Raw genomic sequence first — 15,924 nt, 5'->3', positions numbered from 1 at the left:
GTCTATGAGAGACCTTGCTGATGCAGTGTAACTACCTTGTGTCTTGTTGCTGTGCTCAGTCTTGCCATGGTGTATGACCTGTGACATGAAACTGTCTTCCACAACCTCAACTTGGTAACAGAGTTTGGCTATTCCTCACCCAGTTTTAAGGCTCCAAAACAGCTGTTTCTGTTTCAGTTGACTGTGTTTCAACCTACATACAAAATTGATGATCACTAGCACCTGTCTGGTATAATTAACTGATCATACACCTGCCACAAAATCCCTGACTTTGTGCAGGTGTACCTATAAGAATTGATGCTGGCTTGCAGGCAAAGGGTAGTAACACTAAATATTGATTTGATTTAAATTTTTCTTTTGTTCGCTCACTTTGCATTTTGTAAATTTATTAAATTAAACAATTATTTATATTTTTGAAAGCATTCTTAGTTTACAGCATTTTTCCACACCTGCTAAAACTTTTGCACATACTGTGTACACTGTATATCAACATAGAAACCATTTGCCTTAACCAGCTTCATGAAGTAGTCATCTGGAATGGTTTTCAGTCAACAGGTGTGCCTTGTCGAAAGCTCGTTCATACTCAAGACAGCTCATCATTACTTTGAGGCATGAGGGTAGGTTAATCAGAAAAATTTCAAGAAGAGTGAAGGAACAGCAGCAGCAACAGCATATATGGGAACTCCTTCAAGAGTGTTGGAAAAGCATTCCAGATAACCTCATGAAGCTGCTTTCAACAATAAGCAAATCTGCCATCAAAGCAAAAGATGGCTAACTTAAAGAATCAAAAATAAAGAACATTTTGCTTTGTTCACACTTTTCGGTTTACAACATTGTATGTTATTTCATAGTTTTGATGTCTTCAATCTACAATATAGAAAATAAAAAATAAAGCCATTCACCGTGTTTAATCTGTCAGAGTGCATATTCACCAGATTCATCATGATCAGAGTGTGATCCTATAAACTAATGCCAAATTTGTTATGATGGTTACATATTCAACCCAATACCTGGGTAAGTAAAGTTATTAGGAGTAGAAGTTTCTGTGCATATTTTCATTGCCAGTAGTTGAAAAAACAAAAGACATTTACCCATTTGGTCCAACCAAACCATATCTTCTTCCTGCCACAATCAGAAGGTCAGCGTTGACAAAAAGCTCCTTGCCATGAGCAGATATGCTGAACCTCTCCAGCTGAAGGACACAAACATAATTAATTAATTAATAACTAGGTTCACCTTTTCATTTCTGTTCAAGAGAACAGAATTTCAGACACAGGCATTTAACTCTTCCATTATCTTTGGGGTCAATTCTTGAACATCTCTAAATAAATGATTAACGTCATACTCCTTGCTTCATATTGAATTACTTTTCCTTTTTTTAACAGGCACAACTATATAAAATTAACATGTTGATATATTTTCAATGTTCTGTAAACACTTTGTGTGCAGTAGTGTTCTGTAAAAAGCATAACAAATGAACATTTTACACATATTTGTTTACGTTGTTTTGGCCGATCACATTCAATTTTAAAATCTTCAAAAAAAAAAAAAAAAAATTTGCCTTCCAAAAATGGGTTACAATGAGGGCAGTAATGATTTACAGAATTACGCGATATCAAAAAAAGAATACAGCTCAATGTATTTCATGGTAGTCCCATGATGTTACATGGTTATTTACTATTTGTCATTGTCCTGTCATCCTTTGCATGCAAGCCAAGCACTGCTAAAAATAAACACACTTTCACACACTTTAAACCTTGTTTCACAAGCCAGCCATCTGCTTGGTCGAATGACATGTGTAGCAGTGTTTTTTTTTTTGTTTTTTTTTTTATTACAATTCAACCACCACAGCTGTGCTGATCACTGAACAGACTGTTAAATCTACTAGTTCATAAACTGATGATGGATGTAGTCACCCAATTCAACAGCTCTTTTAATTACTGTATAAAAGGACTGCTACTGACTGCTACATTGTTTTTTGTTTTGAAATTGTACATGACAATTGACAAAAACTGACAATTCATGAAAATTTACTTTTTATGAAAGAAGGAAAGCAGAAGCACTTTAAGTTAAAAACAAATTTCATATGAATAAAACATGCAGTACAGACTAATTTATTAATGAAGGGCACTCATTCAAGTAATGTTTCTTTCTTTTTTTTTTTTAAATGGCAATAAATATCGTATCATGGACTTATACCAAGGTATTACCATAGTGTAGAGTTTTCAGTATCATTACATCCCTAGTTATTATGTTATTATGGTCCCTCTCACCATTTGAGTGACAGGGTAGAATTAGTGCTAATGTGCAAAGTCATTTTTGCCACTATATTGTTTTTTACCATCTCATCCATACATAGCATACATATTCACATACATAGTACTTACCGGTACAGTAGCATCAAACTATCCCTGACGATGTTCAAATTAGCTTGATTTTTTGGGAAACAAAAAATTATTATGTCTTCCATACATATGTTCTGATGATGATGTTGTGGTTGGAAATCAAATCCCACTAAAAATGTGAAATTGTGTTTTCCTGGGTCAAACTGACCCTGAACATAACAATGCTATTGTTCTTGATAATAGTTTTTCTTTCCAAATGTTCCAAAAAACAAAATCTATAATGAAAAACAATATGAAAATGTATTTCTTTTCAATTTTAGGTTGATTAGTGAGATTTTATGGTAATTTGCATATTTTTCCAGTCACTTAATGGGAGGGGGGGTATGTTTATGGGGCAGGTGGGGGGGGGGATATTTTGGTAGTCTATTCATTCCAATCATTTTCTTTTCAACTAAGTTGCTGGAAATTGACCCCATTGACAAAGATTTTAGCACATTTCTAGGTAAAAGCAGGGTTAAACACATTTTAATCCATTTGAGAAGACTAACCTTAATATCAGAGGCATTCTCCAGCATGGCCTGTCTGGAAGACATCTCAGCTTGGGAAATGGAAAAATCTCCCTCCAAGGCATTCTGAGCACGAACACTGGCCACCTGACGCTCATACTCCATCTGTAACAAAACACACACCACACCACAGAGGAGGATGCCTTGAAGATGGGCTGAAGGTGGCACAAGACTTTTTTTATTTCCATTTTATACTGCGTATTTTTAATACGTTTTTGGCTGGACCATAACAGCAACCATGGATGTCCATGACTTACTGAGCAGCTGGGTGATGAAATTACATGATTGGTGCGGCTAGCAGAGTGTGCTCCCACTGACCGTTGTTCCATCAAAATGAATCTGTGCCAACAGTTTTCCATTAAATCATTGGAGGACGCTTACAGCGAACAGTTTTCTATTACAGTCCTCATGGAGAATTTGTGGTCCCAGTCATTGGCTGCTGCTCTTTCTGAAGTCATCGACCAGACCATTTTGTTCATCAATGTGGCTGCACTTTCCCAAAATTTTGAAATAGGCAATTAAGTACTAGTACCAACTCCTAATTGAAGATGTGTTATATTAGAGGCAAGTCTTTCATTTCTAATTCAAAACTCTGACATGCTTGTTACCATATCATGCTCTTATTACACTGCTAATACCACACTTCCTGTATCCATTTCAAAGTAAAAACCATTTCAGTATACGGGATCCCTTCACTTTCTAACAAGTCACCTGCAAGATCATGTTGTGTAAAACTATGTCATTTCCATGATTTCCATACAGTACCTCAAATGCAGTTACTACTGCCATCTTATGGGACTTGTATTTTACGACAAATACAACTTGGTTGAGACTTTTAACACACGCATGCACAAACACAATGACTGAAATATGACAAACACACAAACAGAGTATTGAAATTGTCTCAAAAATGCAAAAAAAAAAAAAATGCCCTGAAATTGAAAATATACACTACCGTTCAAAAGTTTGGGGTCACCCAGAGAATTTCATGTTTTCCATGAAAACTCACACTTTTATTCATCAAATGAATAAAATGTTGCAAAATGAATAGAAAATAAATTCAAGACATTGATGACGTTAGAAATGATGATTTTTATTTTAAATAATTTTGTCCTTCAAACTTTGCTTTTGTCAAAGAATTCTCAATTTGCAACAATTACAGCCTTGCCGACTTTTGGCATTCTAGCTGTCAATTTGTTGAGGTAATCTGAAGAAATTTCACCCCACACTTCCCGAAGCAGCTACCACAAGTTGGATTGGCTTGATGGGCACTTCTTACATACCATATGGTCAAGCTGCTCCCCTAATAGCTCAATAGGGTTGAGATCTGGTGACTGTACTGGCCACTCCATTAGACAGAATACCAGCTTACTGCTTCTTCCCTGAATAGTTCTTGCATAGTTTGGAGGTTTGGGTCATTGTCCTGTTGTAGGAGGAAATTGGCTCCAATCAAGCCCTGTCCACAGGGTATGGCATGGCATTGCAAAATGGAGTGATAGCCTTCCTTATTCAAACTCCCTTTTACTTTGTACAAATCTCCCACTTTACCAGGACCAAAGCAGCCCCAGACCATCACATTACCTGCAACATGCTTGACAGATGGCATCAGGCACTCCTCCAGCATCTTTTCACTTGTTCTGCATCTCACAAATGTTCTGCGGTGTGATCCAAACACCTAAAACTGAGATTCGTCTGTCCATAACACTTTTTTTCCCCCAAACATCCTCTGTCCAATGTCTGTGTTCTTTTGCCCATCTTTTCCTTTCATTGGCCAGTCTCAGATACGGCTTTTTCTCTGCCACTCTTCCCTGAAGGTCAGCATCGCGGAGTCACCTCTTCACTGTGCACGTTGAGACTGGCGTTTTGTGGGTACCATTTGATGAAGCTGCCAGTCGAGGACCTGTGAGGCGTCTATTTCTCAAATGTACTTGTCCTCTTGTTTAGTTGTGCACTGGGGCCTCCCACTTCTCTTTCCATTCTGGTTAGAGCCCGTTTGTGCTGTTGTTTAGCTCTCATTTGTGCTTGTCTGAAGGGAGGAGTACACACCGTTGCAGGACATCAACATTTCTTGGCAATTTCCTGCATGGAATAGCCTTCATTTCTCAGAACAAGAATAGACTGTTAGCTGTGCTAACATAATTGCACAAGGGTTTTCTAATCATCAATTAGCCTTTTAGCACAATTAGCTAACACAATGTACCATTACAACACAGGAGTTATGGTTGCTGGAAATGGGCCTCTACCAATGTAGATATTCCAATAAAAATCAGCCGTTTTCAGCAACAATAGTCATTTACCACACTAACAATGTCTAGACTGCATTTCTGATTAATTTAATGTCATCTTCATTGAAAAAAACAGTGCTTTTCTTTGAAAAAAATAAGGACATTTGTAAGTGAACCCAAACTTTTGAACTTTTGAAGTCTTGCTTCATTTTAACCATCATGACAAAAACATGCAATCAAAGCTAATATGAACAGCTGGTGAAATAATCAAACTGATACATATATGCATACATGTACGGTAAGGCCATATGCTAATTTTTACACTAGTTGTTATCACATTAAAAAACATATTGACATTTAGATACCTATATTTTTATAGGTATGCTACCAATTACTGTATTCTTTGCTGCTTAATCGGGTGATTGGTCCAAAGATCAAATTAAAAAAGTAAATCCACGCATTGGAGAAATAAACCAGAAAACGTTTGACAAAAGTGTCATCATCAACTGCTTATCTGGGGTTGGTCGCAACAGTTTCAGCCGAGGACCCCAAACTTCCCTTTCCCAGGCCACATTAACCAGTTCTGACTGGGGAATCCTGAGGCATCTACAATAGAGGGCATATTGGTCTGATGCAGGAGTTCCTGAAAGTGCTCCTTCTACCGCCCGACTACCTCCTCAGTAGAGGTCAACAGTGCCCCATCCTTACTGTACACAGCTTGGACAGTTCCCTGTTTCCCCCTCCTGGGGTTCGTGACAGTTTTCCAGAAACACCTTGGTGCCAACCAAAAGTCCTTCTCCATGGCTGCTCCTCCCACACCCGCAGCTTTGCCTCCCCTATGGCGGAAGCTGCTGCCTGTTGGGTCTGTCGGTACATTGCAACTGCCTCTGGAGTCCTCCGAGGCACCCAAGACCTTTAAACCACAGCTCTCCACCGCAGCTTCAGTAATGGAAGCTTTGAACATCACCCACTCAGGTTCGATGCCCCCAACCTCCACAGGGATACCAGAAAAGCTCCACCGGACGTATGAGTTGAAGATCTCTTGGACAGGGGCCTCCTCGAGACGTTCCCAGTTCACCCGCACTACATGCTTGGGTTTACCAGGTCTGTCCAAAGTCTTCCCCCACCCTCGGACCCAACTCACCACCAGATGGTGATTAGTTGACAACTCCACCCCTCTCTTCACCAGAGTATCCAAAACATGCGGCCTCAGGTCAGATGATACGATAACAAAATTGATCATCGACCTTCGACCTAGACAAAAGTACTTCAATGATTTTTTTCTGTTAAAAACCTGATCGCTACGTTTTCAAACATAATTCAAAATTGAACAAACATATGAATCAACATATAACCCTGCTATAATTCTTCACTCAGGCGAAACGTGTTTGAGTTATTCTGTTTGTTTTGTTTTATTCAGCAAGTCATTCTCTGAAGAGAGGGAAAAACAATCATTTGCATCATCATCATGTTTATGACCAGGACGGTGTTTTATGAAAAACTCCCATTCAAAAAACAAGGAATGTGGCACATTTATCTTAATAGCTAAGTCTGAAGTACGGTCAAGATATGTCTTCAAACAAAACACCATTCTTTAGTCATCAAAGATAGAAGAAAAAATGCTAGTTAGCTAGTTAGTTAGATGTCCAGTGTGTAGGATTTAGGGGAACCTACTACTAGCAGAAATGGAATATTTGGAATTATGTTTTCATTGTTGTGTAATCACCTGAAATGTGTTGGGGGAGGGGGCAATTTTGCTCAACCTCACTGCTAGATGGCACTAAATCACAAAGAGCAACAGTCTTTTTTTCTGAAACTGAGGAAAAAACACTAGGGGAATGCCACTGTTTATGTAAAATAAATAAAATGAGCTGTATATAATTAATGCATCAGCATATGTAGTGGTTACCTGTTTCTTTTTCTTCTTCTTCTCCTTTTTGCTAAGGTTAGCAAATGGGTCATCTTCCTGCTGCTTGGCCTGTTCTACAAGGACATCCTCAGCACTCTGATGGTTAAAGCCAGAGAAAGAGAAAAGCTAGCACAATCATCCATAGCAAAAAAGAAGACTTTGTGGAGCACAAACATACCATCATCATGTCACCTCCATCACTCGCGTCCTCCTCTTCATTTTCATCCTCACTGTGTGATCGCTCAGGCTTTCCTTTCTACATGATTAGAATTAAACTGTATCATGGTTATCTGGAAGATGCTGAAAATGAGCCAAAAATGAAAATAATAAAGCCAACATCAGAGCTTATGAACTTGAATTGGGCTGCCCTTTCTTCCCTTTCTTTGGCTTTGGCAAGATCAACACAATCTATTGTCTGTCAAAAATGTTAGTGAAGTAGGCCTTCCACTGGTTAAATGTTTCAGCTTTCTTAAGAAATGTATCTTCAGAGACAGTTCTTTTTAGCCACCAGTGAATTTCATTGAATATCTTCTCTTATGCCTGGTTCAGACTACATGATTCTAGGCAGATTTTGAGACGATTTTGTGATGATTTTGTGGCTGACCAATTACCAGCGTCATGGCCAATTGTGAACGACAATCAGTTGTCCGTATACATGTAGTGTGACATACTACACGACCTGTTGTGCGGCGTTTGGGACACCCATCCTGATGCAAAGTTTGTTGAGCTATGGCAAACAAATAGGCCTTATTGAAAGTATTTCAGGTTGTGTTATACAATGAGTAAATTAACTTAAACTGGTAATTAAGATATAAATACTGTAGGCTTCATTTTATATGCCACTATGTTTTTTAAGAGTTGTGTAAAGTTTGGCTGACACTGCAATTCTGTGCATTTTATATGACCTATCGACTTGCACTTAAGTTTTTAATCAGGTCTTTCTGCAAAGCCAAAATGTAGGACTTCTATACTCACACTGAACAGACTTATCACCCAGGCACAACACTGAATGAAAACACAGAACCCTGGATTCGTATTTTTCAAACATTTCATGATCCCTCCAGAGAATCCCGATAAAATTCTTCAATCAAATCCCTTCATTTAAGAATCACTAACACTAACTTTTAGTAAGGAGAAGCAATGTTACTCAGCCGTGGCTAGAAAAAGCTGGACTGAAGGACAACACAGAGGTTCTGGATTATGGAAGACGCAGGCCACGTAATGATACCCCTCAGAAAAGTCAGCACATAGTTGTAGGGTGTAAGATGCAATACAGGACAGCATACACTGAGTGGCCGGACAAAGTGGCTGTGACAGTGTAGAGGAATATCTCAATATCTGTGGATTCGAAGTCCCCAAGTCCACAAGGGACATGCCACCAAAAGTGGCTGAGGACAAAAGAGCTTAATCCTGTTGAACTTTAAATTCCAGACTGACAGGCAGCTCCTGGCTAACCAACCAGATATCAGGGTGGTTGACAAGGAGCAGAAGAGGGCATTTGTAATAGATGTGACAATCCCAGCTGACAGTAACATCAAAAAGAAGGAGCACAAGAGGATCAGGAAGTACCAGGGGCTGAAGGAACAACTGGAACAGATGTGGAAGCAGAAGTCCACAGTATTCCCAGTGGAAATATGAATATTAGGGGCTGTAACCCCCAAAAGGACTGGCAGATTCCAGGTGCAACATCCCAAGTCTGTGTCCAAATGCATGCAGTCCTAGGAACAGCTAAGATACTGTGCAAAACCTTCAAACCTTTCTCTGACAGAGGACCCAATCTTGAGGAGGAAATGTACCACCCCACATGAGGGTGAGGGATATTTTTTTCCATATACATGTACAGTGCATTAAATAGATTCAAGAAGTCAAGAATCGATTCAGGAATTGATTCAGGATTTTTTTCCCACCCTTAATAAACACAAAGTTTAACATCTTCCTTAAACTTCTGTTCTTGAGTTTTGGTTTATGGAACAACTTGAAAAAAAAGACCCTCCAAACTCTGAAAATGCTATAAATTACAAATTCAACAAACAGTCAATTCAGTCTTGCTTCATAAGTACAGTATTTATAACGTCTTAGATCTTCAAAAGCACCCACCTTGGACTTGGCTTCCACCTTCTTGATCTTGTTTGTAGTTTTCTCTTCACCATCATCCTTCTCTGTGTCACCCTCTCCATCAGATGCAGCCTGACAATTGCATACACACGAGTCACTTTTAGCAAAGCTTGTGGTATCTGTGAAATGCCTAGACACATACTGATTCAGTCACGGAAGAGACCTATGAACTGTCAGTCAGACGAGAAGACATTTGAAAAAAAAAAAATACTCTGTGTGATGCCAATCTGTGTCTCAGAGTTACATTTTATCCAATGGATTAATGGGTGGGTGGAAAAGACAAGTTTAAAACAAGGAAATAGATGACATAGGAAAAGATTTTCCAGGTCTACCTTCTTGGACTTAGGTTTATCCTTTTTCTTGTCCTTCTCAATCTCCTGTATCGAAATGCACAGACATGTACAGATACACCCAGAGCTTTAAGAAAGTATTGATTCATACATCTGTCAAAGCACAGAAGATGCCGCTACAAGCACCAAACTCAAAGATGCTTTTAGGCCTTAAGATTATCAAGTTGCACTTTTGTGCCTGTAAATCGTACATTATAAACAGTTGTGAGTATTAACAGTGGCCTGCCATGCCCCTGTTGACCTTGAAGAAGGGTTCAAACAAAAGAAAGGTGGTTATCACCTCCTTAAGACAACACTGGGAGATGGGGCCCCAGAATCCGCCTCTGCCTCCCTCCTGGAAATGGACAGACACTTTTTGAATGCCCTTGCTACACTGTATATGGACATCATGGAACACACAAAGCTGATTCTTTTGTTTTCAGGTATGAAGATCCCCTTTCTGCCCTCTAAAAATCAATCACTGAATCTTCACCTGACACCACTGCAGCAGCAACATCATGTTTTCTCGTCTCTGAGCCAACTCAGCCGGCAAACATAGGGTCAAGTGGCATGGATAAAGACATTCTATTTAATTGTTGCACATCGATATGTTTTTGCCAATTATACACTGAGGTTTGCTGTGGAGTGGAGACTTCAAATCTGTCTCAATGGGTGTGCATCAAAGCACAGACATTCACCAGTCTTCACTGCAGTCAGTGCAGTAAAGCAAGCCACCACAGCCACAGAGCCTCTCTCTCAGCTACCACCTCCTTCTCCACACACCACTGTATCCACAGCTCTATATTCCACTTTGTAACAGTAGTGCCTAATATCTGATCACACTACTGTTCTTCCATGTACACTGGTATGAAAAAAAGCACAGATATTGCACAGCATTTATATTTAGCTCTCATTTGGATTCAACAGGTGGCATGTTAGTATCACCAGCACCTGTAATAATCACAATCCAGAATTTATCGACTGTGAGGGGTGGTGGGGACAACAGACATCAGAATAAATAGGGAGAGTGCGAGCGAGAGGGGAAGAGCTCTGGGCAATCACAGCAGCCAATGGCTTTAGGGCAGAATTGAACTCAGTTTTCAAGAATTCTGCTGATGCATTATGTGGTTATATAAGGACAGAATTAGTGGACTGGAGAAACTGAATGGCTGTTGACATTGCTGTCTCATTCAAATCAAAACTTCAAGGAGGGAAAGAGAATTACCTGAATTTGCTGTGCTGCTAAAATTATTTGTTGTATACTTGTTTTCAAGAGTGCACTGCAGTTTAGAGGTTTAAACATCGTAATTACCATTTGTAAACTGCACTAACATTCCACAGAAAGAAGTTGTGTCCTGCTGGGGACCACCTTCCAAAGTTAAACCTCCTGATCAGTGTCTGAATAGAAGTACAGTGGGGTTGGTCGATCACAGATGACTCTCTTGTCTTAATGCCCTTTCATTATTTACTCGTGCTGCCATCGTTTTTCTTTTCTGGTTCTGTGATCATTATTATTTCCTTATTTTTTACCATGAGTACTAGTCTGACTTTCCGTGTTATATTTTATTGTCTTAGAACATTGAAAGTTCAAAGCAGAATGTGGCTTTTTTGACATTCATCTGAGTCCCTTTAATAGGACACGCCAAGTATCAATGGCTCAGCCAACTGGTTTTAGAAGTCACATAAATAGTTGAACGTAGACCACCTGTGTCAAGGGGTTTTAACTGATTGCAGTATAAATAAAGCTGTATCTGTACTGTCCAACTTCCAACTATTCAATGTTGTCAATAATTTTCACATTTGTGGTACTTAAGCCATGTTAAATACAAGATGTACCTTTTTTGCTGGTTTATCATCTTCATACAAGTCAGCGTCCTCATCCTCATCACTCTGGCCCTGGCTGAGAGCAGCAAAAATGTTTCCACCCTGAAGGACACCAGAAATGCTTTACTCTGAAAACATGTGAAAAGTCAGCAAAGCAGAGGTGAAGCACAATATAGCCCAACAACAAACCTTATTCTGGTTTCCTTTACTGGGGGTGACAGCTGTGGAAAGGAAATTAAAGTAAACTGAATAATTATATTATAGATGTGAAAATAATTATTTAATTGTGAGGATCAGTCTTGAAATATCAGACCTGGCTCATCTTCCTCATCACTTGCTTGCACTGAAAGATTTTTAAGCTTTAGCATGACATCCTCATCATCATCCTCATCTGCATCTCCACCCTTTCCTTTCCGACGGTCTTTCTTCTTTTTCTGTGGCTGAAAAGAACAGTTTAATTTAAATGCACCAAGAAGCAGGAAATGAAAGAGAGAAATGGGGGAATATGCAATGCGGGTCCCCAGCAGGACTGAAACGGAACACTGTAGAACATGGTTGGTGTATTAATCCTTAAACCACCAGGGCACCCTCTGCCAATGGTTTCACACTATTCTACTGATGTGCAGGTGGCCGAATCAAGTCAAGAAATGCAGCAATTTGCCAACAAAGGCAGAGAGGAAGAAAATTGCTGGAGGAAACATTCCATTTACCATTTACAATTTGACATTATCAAAAAATAAACTTTGCAAATGTTTGAGGAAAAATTGATGCTCACACATTTTTTTTAGACCTCAACAATACACATGCTTTGGCAAACCTTATTTTCCCAGAAGCTAACTGATCCAAATATGTAAGGGGGTGTTTCTGCTCACAAAAGATCTTTGGTTGAATACGGGCATGGACTGCAGAAAGCACATAAGGCAGACAGCAGACAAGTTTATTACGGGTGCCATTAAGTTGCTCACCCAATTAATATCAAATAGCAACAGCTGCTATCTAAATGTTTTCTGCACTGCTCTTTGTGAAAGAGAAAGCCAGACCGAACCTGTGTAACCTTATTTTGGAAATCTGGCTGCCAGAACTCAAGTCATTCTCACTAGCGCACACATATATATTCACTAGCATGTGAGCAAAATGCTGCACTGTTGAGCCCTGAAAAGCAGTACCACAATACTTAACATGCTGAGGAGAACAAAACCCAGTACACTTCAGTAAAGAAAGGATCATATTTTCAATTGTCATTTTCCTGCTGTCCTCCCATTTAAATATTTTCCAAAAGTTTTCAAGTTTGATGTGATTGAAGAAGAATAACTGATGGCTGGAGTACTTGCCAAAATGCCTAAAAGTTTGTGCAAGTACCTCACCAAATGGGAGGAGGCTTGCCCATATATAATGAAAAGCAACATTGGTCAAAATCATGATTTTTTTTAGGATTACAGACTTTAAGAAGACTTTATTGATCCCACACCAGGGAAATTCCGTCATTACAGCCCACAAGTATTACAAAGACCAAACACAGTGGCAAAAAGGGCTCAAAACAAAAAAACGTGTACAGGATACAGAATAGAAAAACAACTATATGTACATTTGCACAGATTAGAAAAAATAGTAAATGCCATAACATCCCACTGCTGTATAAAGTACTATGCTACACAGATTTTAGTGCATCATAGAGGGAAAAGTGACAAATCTGCCACGCAGATGCATGTCTAAAGGTTGCAGAAACATAGTCCATCAATGACCATATTTATACTATCTCTCCGTCAATCACCCTCAACTACGAACTGTCTCTCTTGCCAGTAGCCTCTCTCAAAATAACAACTGAAGCATAATGTACAGGTGATGTGTACATATCCTTCAAGCAATCCATAAATAAACTGAATATATATGCCCATTTGTGTTTTCACTTATTAACATAAAAAACTGCCTGCATTATTACATGAACAATGAAGTGCACATCTGAAATGGGATATATATATATATATATATATATATATATATATATATATATATATATATACATACATACGTGTGTGTGTGTGTGTGTGTGTGTGTGTGTGTGTGTGTGTGTGTGTATATATATATATCTTCAAGGAGGATAAAAAGACTTTTAAAAGTGTACCATTAGCAAAAGATCTACTCTACTAGTGCAGATTACCTGTTTTCCTCGTGTGTCTTTCACAGCCACCTCATTTGTCTTTTCAGGGTTGCTTTCTGTGGCAAGTTCCTCAAAGAACTGGACAAAAAAACATAAAAAACATTCACACAACAAATCCACATTGTGCCACAGAAATGAAGAGAAACCATCAGAGAAACCATCAGCTTTGATGCATTTTAACGCTTAGAGACTTAACAAACGAGCAAGTACTCACACTCTTTTTCCCCTTTTTATCTTTCTTTCCTTTTTTCACAGTTTTTTCTGTTGGAAGAGAAAGGATTTTTAACTTCACAAAAACATCAGTGATCAGGGAAACTGAAATGTTAGGACACTGACTGCTGATATACTTAAAGGTGCCAGAGCCGTACGGGATTGTCACCCTTTTGGCACTGTGTATATTTTAAAAAGATTTTTCCACTTCTGATATTTATATATGCAGCTTTTGCTACTTTGTACTTCAATTGCTGAACAACAATTTCCCCCAGGATAAGTAAAGTTCTATTTCATCTTGTCCTGTCCTATCTGTATTCCTGCACACTCTACTTCAAATTAAAGGTTATGAGCTTAAGTTCTCACTCTCAACTTTAGTTTGAGGGTGTTGAAATCAATTAATAGTAATGGACTTTCTGAACATAGGAGACAGAGAGTAATTGGACAAATTAAAAGGCGCTTCAATAAAAAAATAAGTAAAAATCACAACTTTTAACACTCCATCAACATCATCATAACACTATACAAGGGAATATCTTTTAGTGGAATGCTCTATATCAAGCAGCACTGAAGCTGTTCTAGAGGCACCGAGTGCAGCAACATATTACTACCACACTTGACCTCAGCAATTCATTTGTCACCCATCACCATAGAGAGCTAGTGGTTCTTCACTGTAAACTCAATAAGGATGTGAGCAATGTTTGTCATAGTTTCTTTTTTTCCCCACACTTTAGTTGTTTAACAGTTAAAGAAAACCACAGCTATAATGTCATGACTGGTGTCTTAATAATAAATGATTTTACAATGAAACAAACTAAAGTCAATACCTACAATAGTATTGCATCACCTTATCGGTAGACAGACGCGGCATGTCATTGTTAAACACGACGCTGCTAACTATTCCATTTCAGTTTGTTTATTCACTATACATTAAGTACAATGGCATATTGGTTAGTCTTGGCATAGTCGCATTTACTAGCCAAATATCTGTATCGCCTTGTTAACGTTACCGCAAATATTAAAAAAAAAAAAAAAAAAAAAAGAAGAAGAAGAAGAAGAAAGAAAGAAAAGAAAAGAAAAGAAAAAGCAATAGCCAACTACAAGAAAGAAAGAAAAGAAAAGAAAAGAAAAGAAAAAGCAATAGCCAACTACCATTTACTCGATGTTACATTCACTGCACATTGCTTTGGCAAAACCTACTGAATGTAAGTTAGATTCTAACTTAACCCACATAAAGTTACATCCAGTGGTATTTGTTTAGACTGGCTAGATATAAAGCATTTGTTCGCTTCTTCAAAACATTCCGGCCATTTTCACAGTTGCATTGGCATTAAAAGCCCCATTTATCAAACATTAACGTCAGCTAACTTAGCTATTAGCAATTTGCTTCAGTTATAAAAGTTGAGATTTTGATAAAAATTAAAGGCCCTTAAGGGAATAGTCGTAAATACAAACTGGTCAGAAGATAGAAATAATTGATGAAATAGTTTTGAATCGTTTGTGACCAGATATGCGTCGTTGTAAATTAGCAGTTTAATGTGAAAATGGGAGATTTTCAACAGAGTTTAGCATAACTGACACCTACCCAGACTACTGCTTGATTAACATTGTCGAGCTAGGTAGCTGTAATGCTTCTAGCTAGGTTCCGACAAAACATTAACGTTATCTTACCAGTTGCCGGAGCGACTTCATCGTCCACCCACTCCGCTTCTTCTTTCATTTTCTTGGGCATTCCGTTACTTTAAATTCGACTTTCTGGAAATAACGTACCCTTGCTAAAACTATGTCTCTTTTCTATCCAGTTAGCTGGGCGTCTCATCCACACACATGTCCTGCGGCCCACCGATGTCGGTGCACATGCTGGGCCACCAACAAAGTTTCGTGCTTCTTCTTCTTTGAGGTGTAACGGCAGCTGCCATCCTTAGTGTTGCATTACTGCCCTCGTGTGGAGAAGTTGATTCCTACAGTGTGCGGTTTCTCTACCTGACTAAATCAAAAGCAATATTATAATATTCATCTACAACCCTCTATTCTTTTATCCCTGCTTATCCATCAGATTATATCATAAACCCCTGCCCCCCTTAAGAATTCTCAGTGCCCTAACCTGTGCCCTCTCTCCCATACTTAGCAATCCTTTTAATGTAAATTCTTGTATTCCTAAGTCCTTCATCTTGTTCATCATCTCCTCTCTCTGCACCTCATACCTCCTACACCTCAGAACTACATGCTCCGCTAACTCCTCC

General features: G+C 38.7%; 1 protein-coding gene across 1 annotated transcript in view; it reads right to left on the bottom strand.

Moving 5' to 3' along the window:
* Positions 1 to 15,575, bottom strand: part of abcf1 (ATP-binding cassette, sub-family F (GCN20), member 1) — a 51,440-nt gene extending 35,865 nt beyond the window's left edge. Inside the window, exons 1-12 of the mRNA XM_070985286.1 lie at positions 15,353 to 15,575; positions 13,686 to 13,732; positions 13,472 to 13,549; positions 11,627 to 11,753; positions 11,503 to 11,534; positions 11,326 to 11,415; positions 9,493 to 9,537; positions 9,143 to 9,232; positions 7,224 to 7,301; positions 7,046 to 7,141; positions 2,894 to 3,016; positions 1,092 to 1,192 (exon numbers count right to left, since the gene is read on the bottom strand). Of these exons, the coding sequence (XP_070841387.1) occupies positions 1,092 to 1,192; positions 2,894 to 3,016; positions 7,046 to 7,141; positions 7,224 to 7,301; positions 9,143 to 9,232; positions 9,493 to 9,537; positions 11,326 to 11,415; positions 11,503 to 11,534; positions 11,627 to 11,753; positions 13,472 to 13,549; positions 13,686 to 13,732; positions 15,353 to 15,413 (968 nt within the window). The 5' untranslated portion in view covers positions 15,414 to 15,575. The remainder of the gene's footprint in view (positions 1 to 1,091; positions 1,193 to 2,893; positions 3,017 to 7,045; positions 7,142 to 7,223; positions 7,302 to 9,142; positions 9,233 to 9,492; positions 9,538 to 11,325; positions 11,416 to 11,502; positions 11,535 to 11,626; positions 11,754 to 13,471; positions 13,550 to 13,685; positions 13,733 to 15,352) is intronic.
* Positions 15,576 to 15,924: the final 349 nt, after the last annotated feature.

The sequence above is a fragment of the Chaetodon trifascialis genome, chromosome 17, assembly GCF_039877785.1.
Source record: "Chaetodon trifascialis isolate fChaTrf1 chromosome 17, fChaTrf1.hap1, whole genome shotgun sequence".
Classification (NCBI taxonomy): Eukaryota; Metazoa; Chordata; class Actinopteri; order Chaetodontiformes; family Chaetodontidae; genus Chaetodon; species Chaetodon trifascialis.
This window is presented reverse-complemented; position numbering and strand designations above follow the sequence as displayed.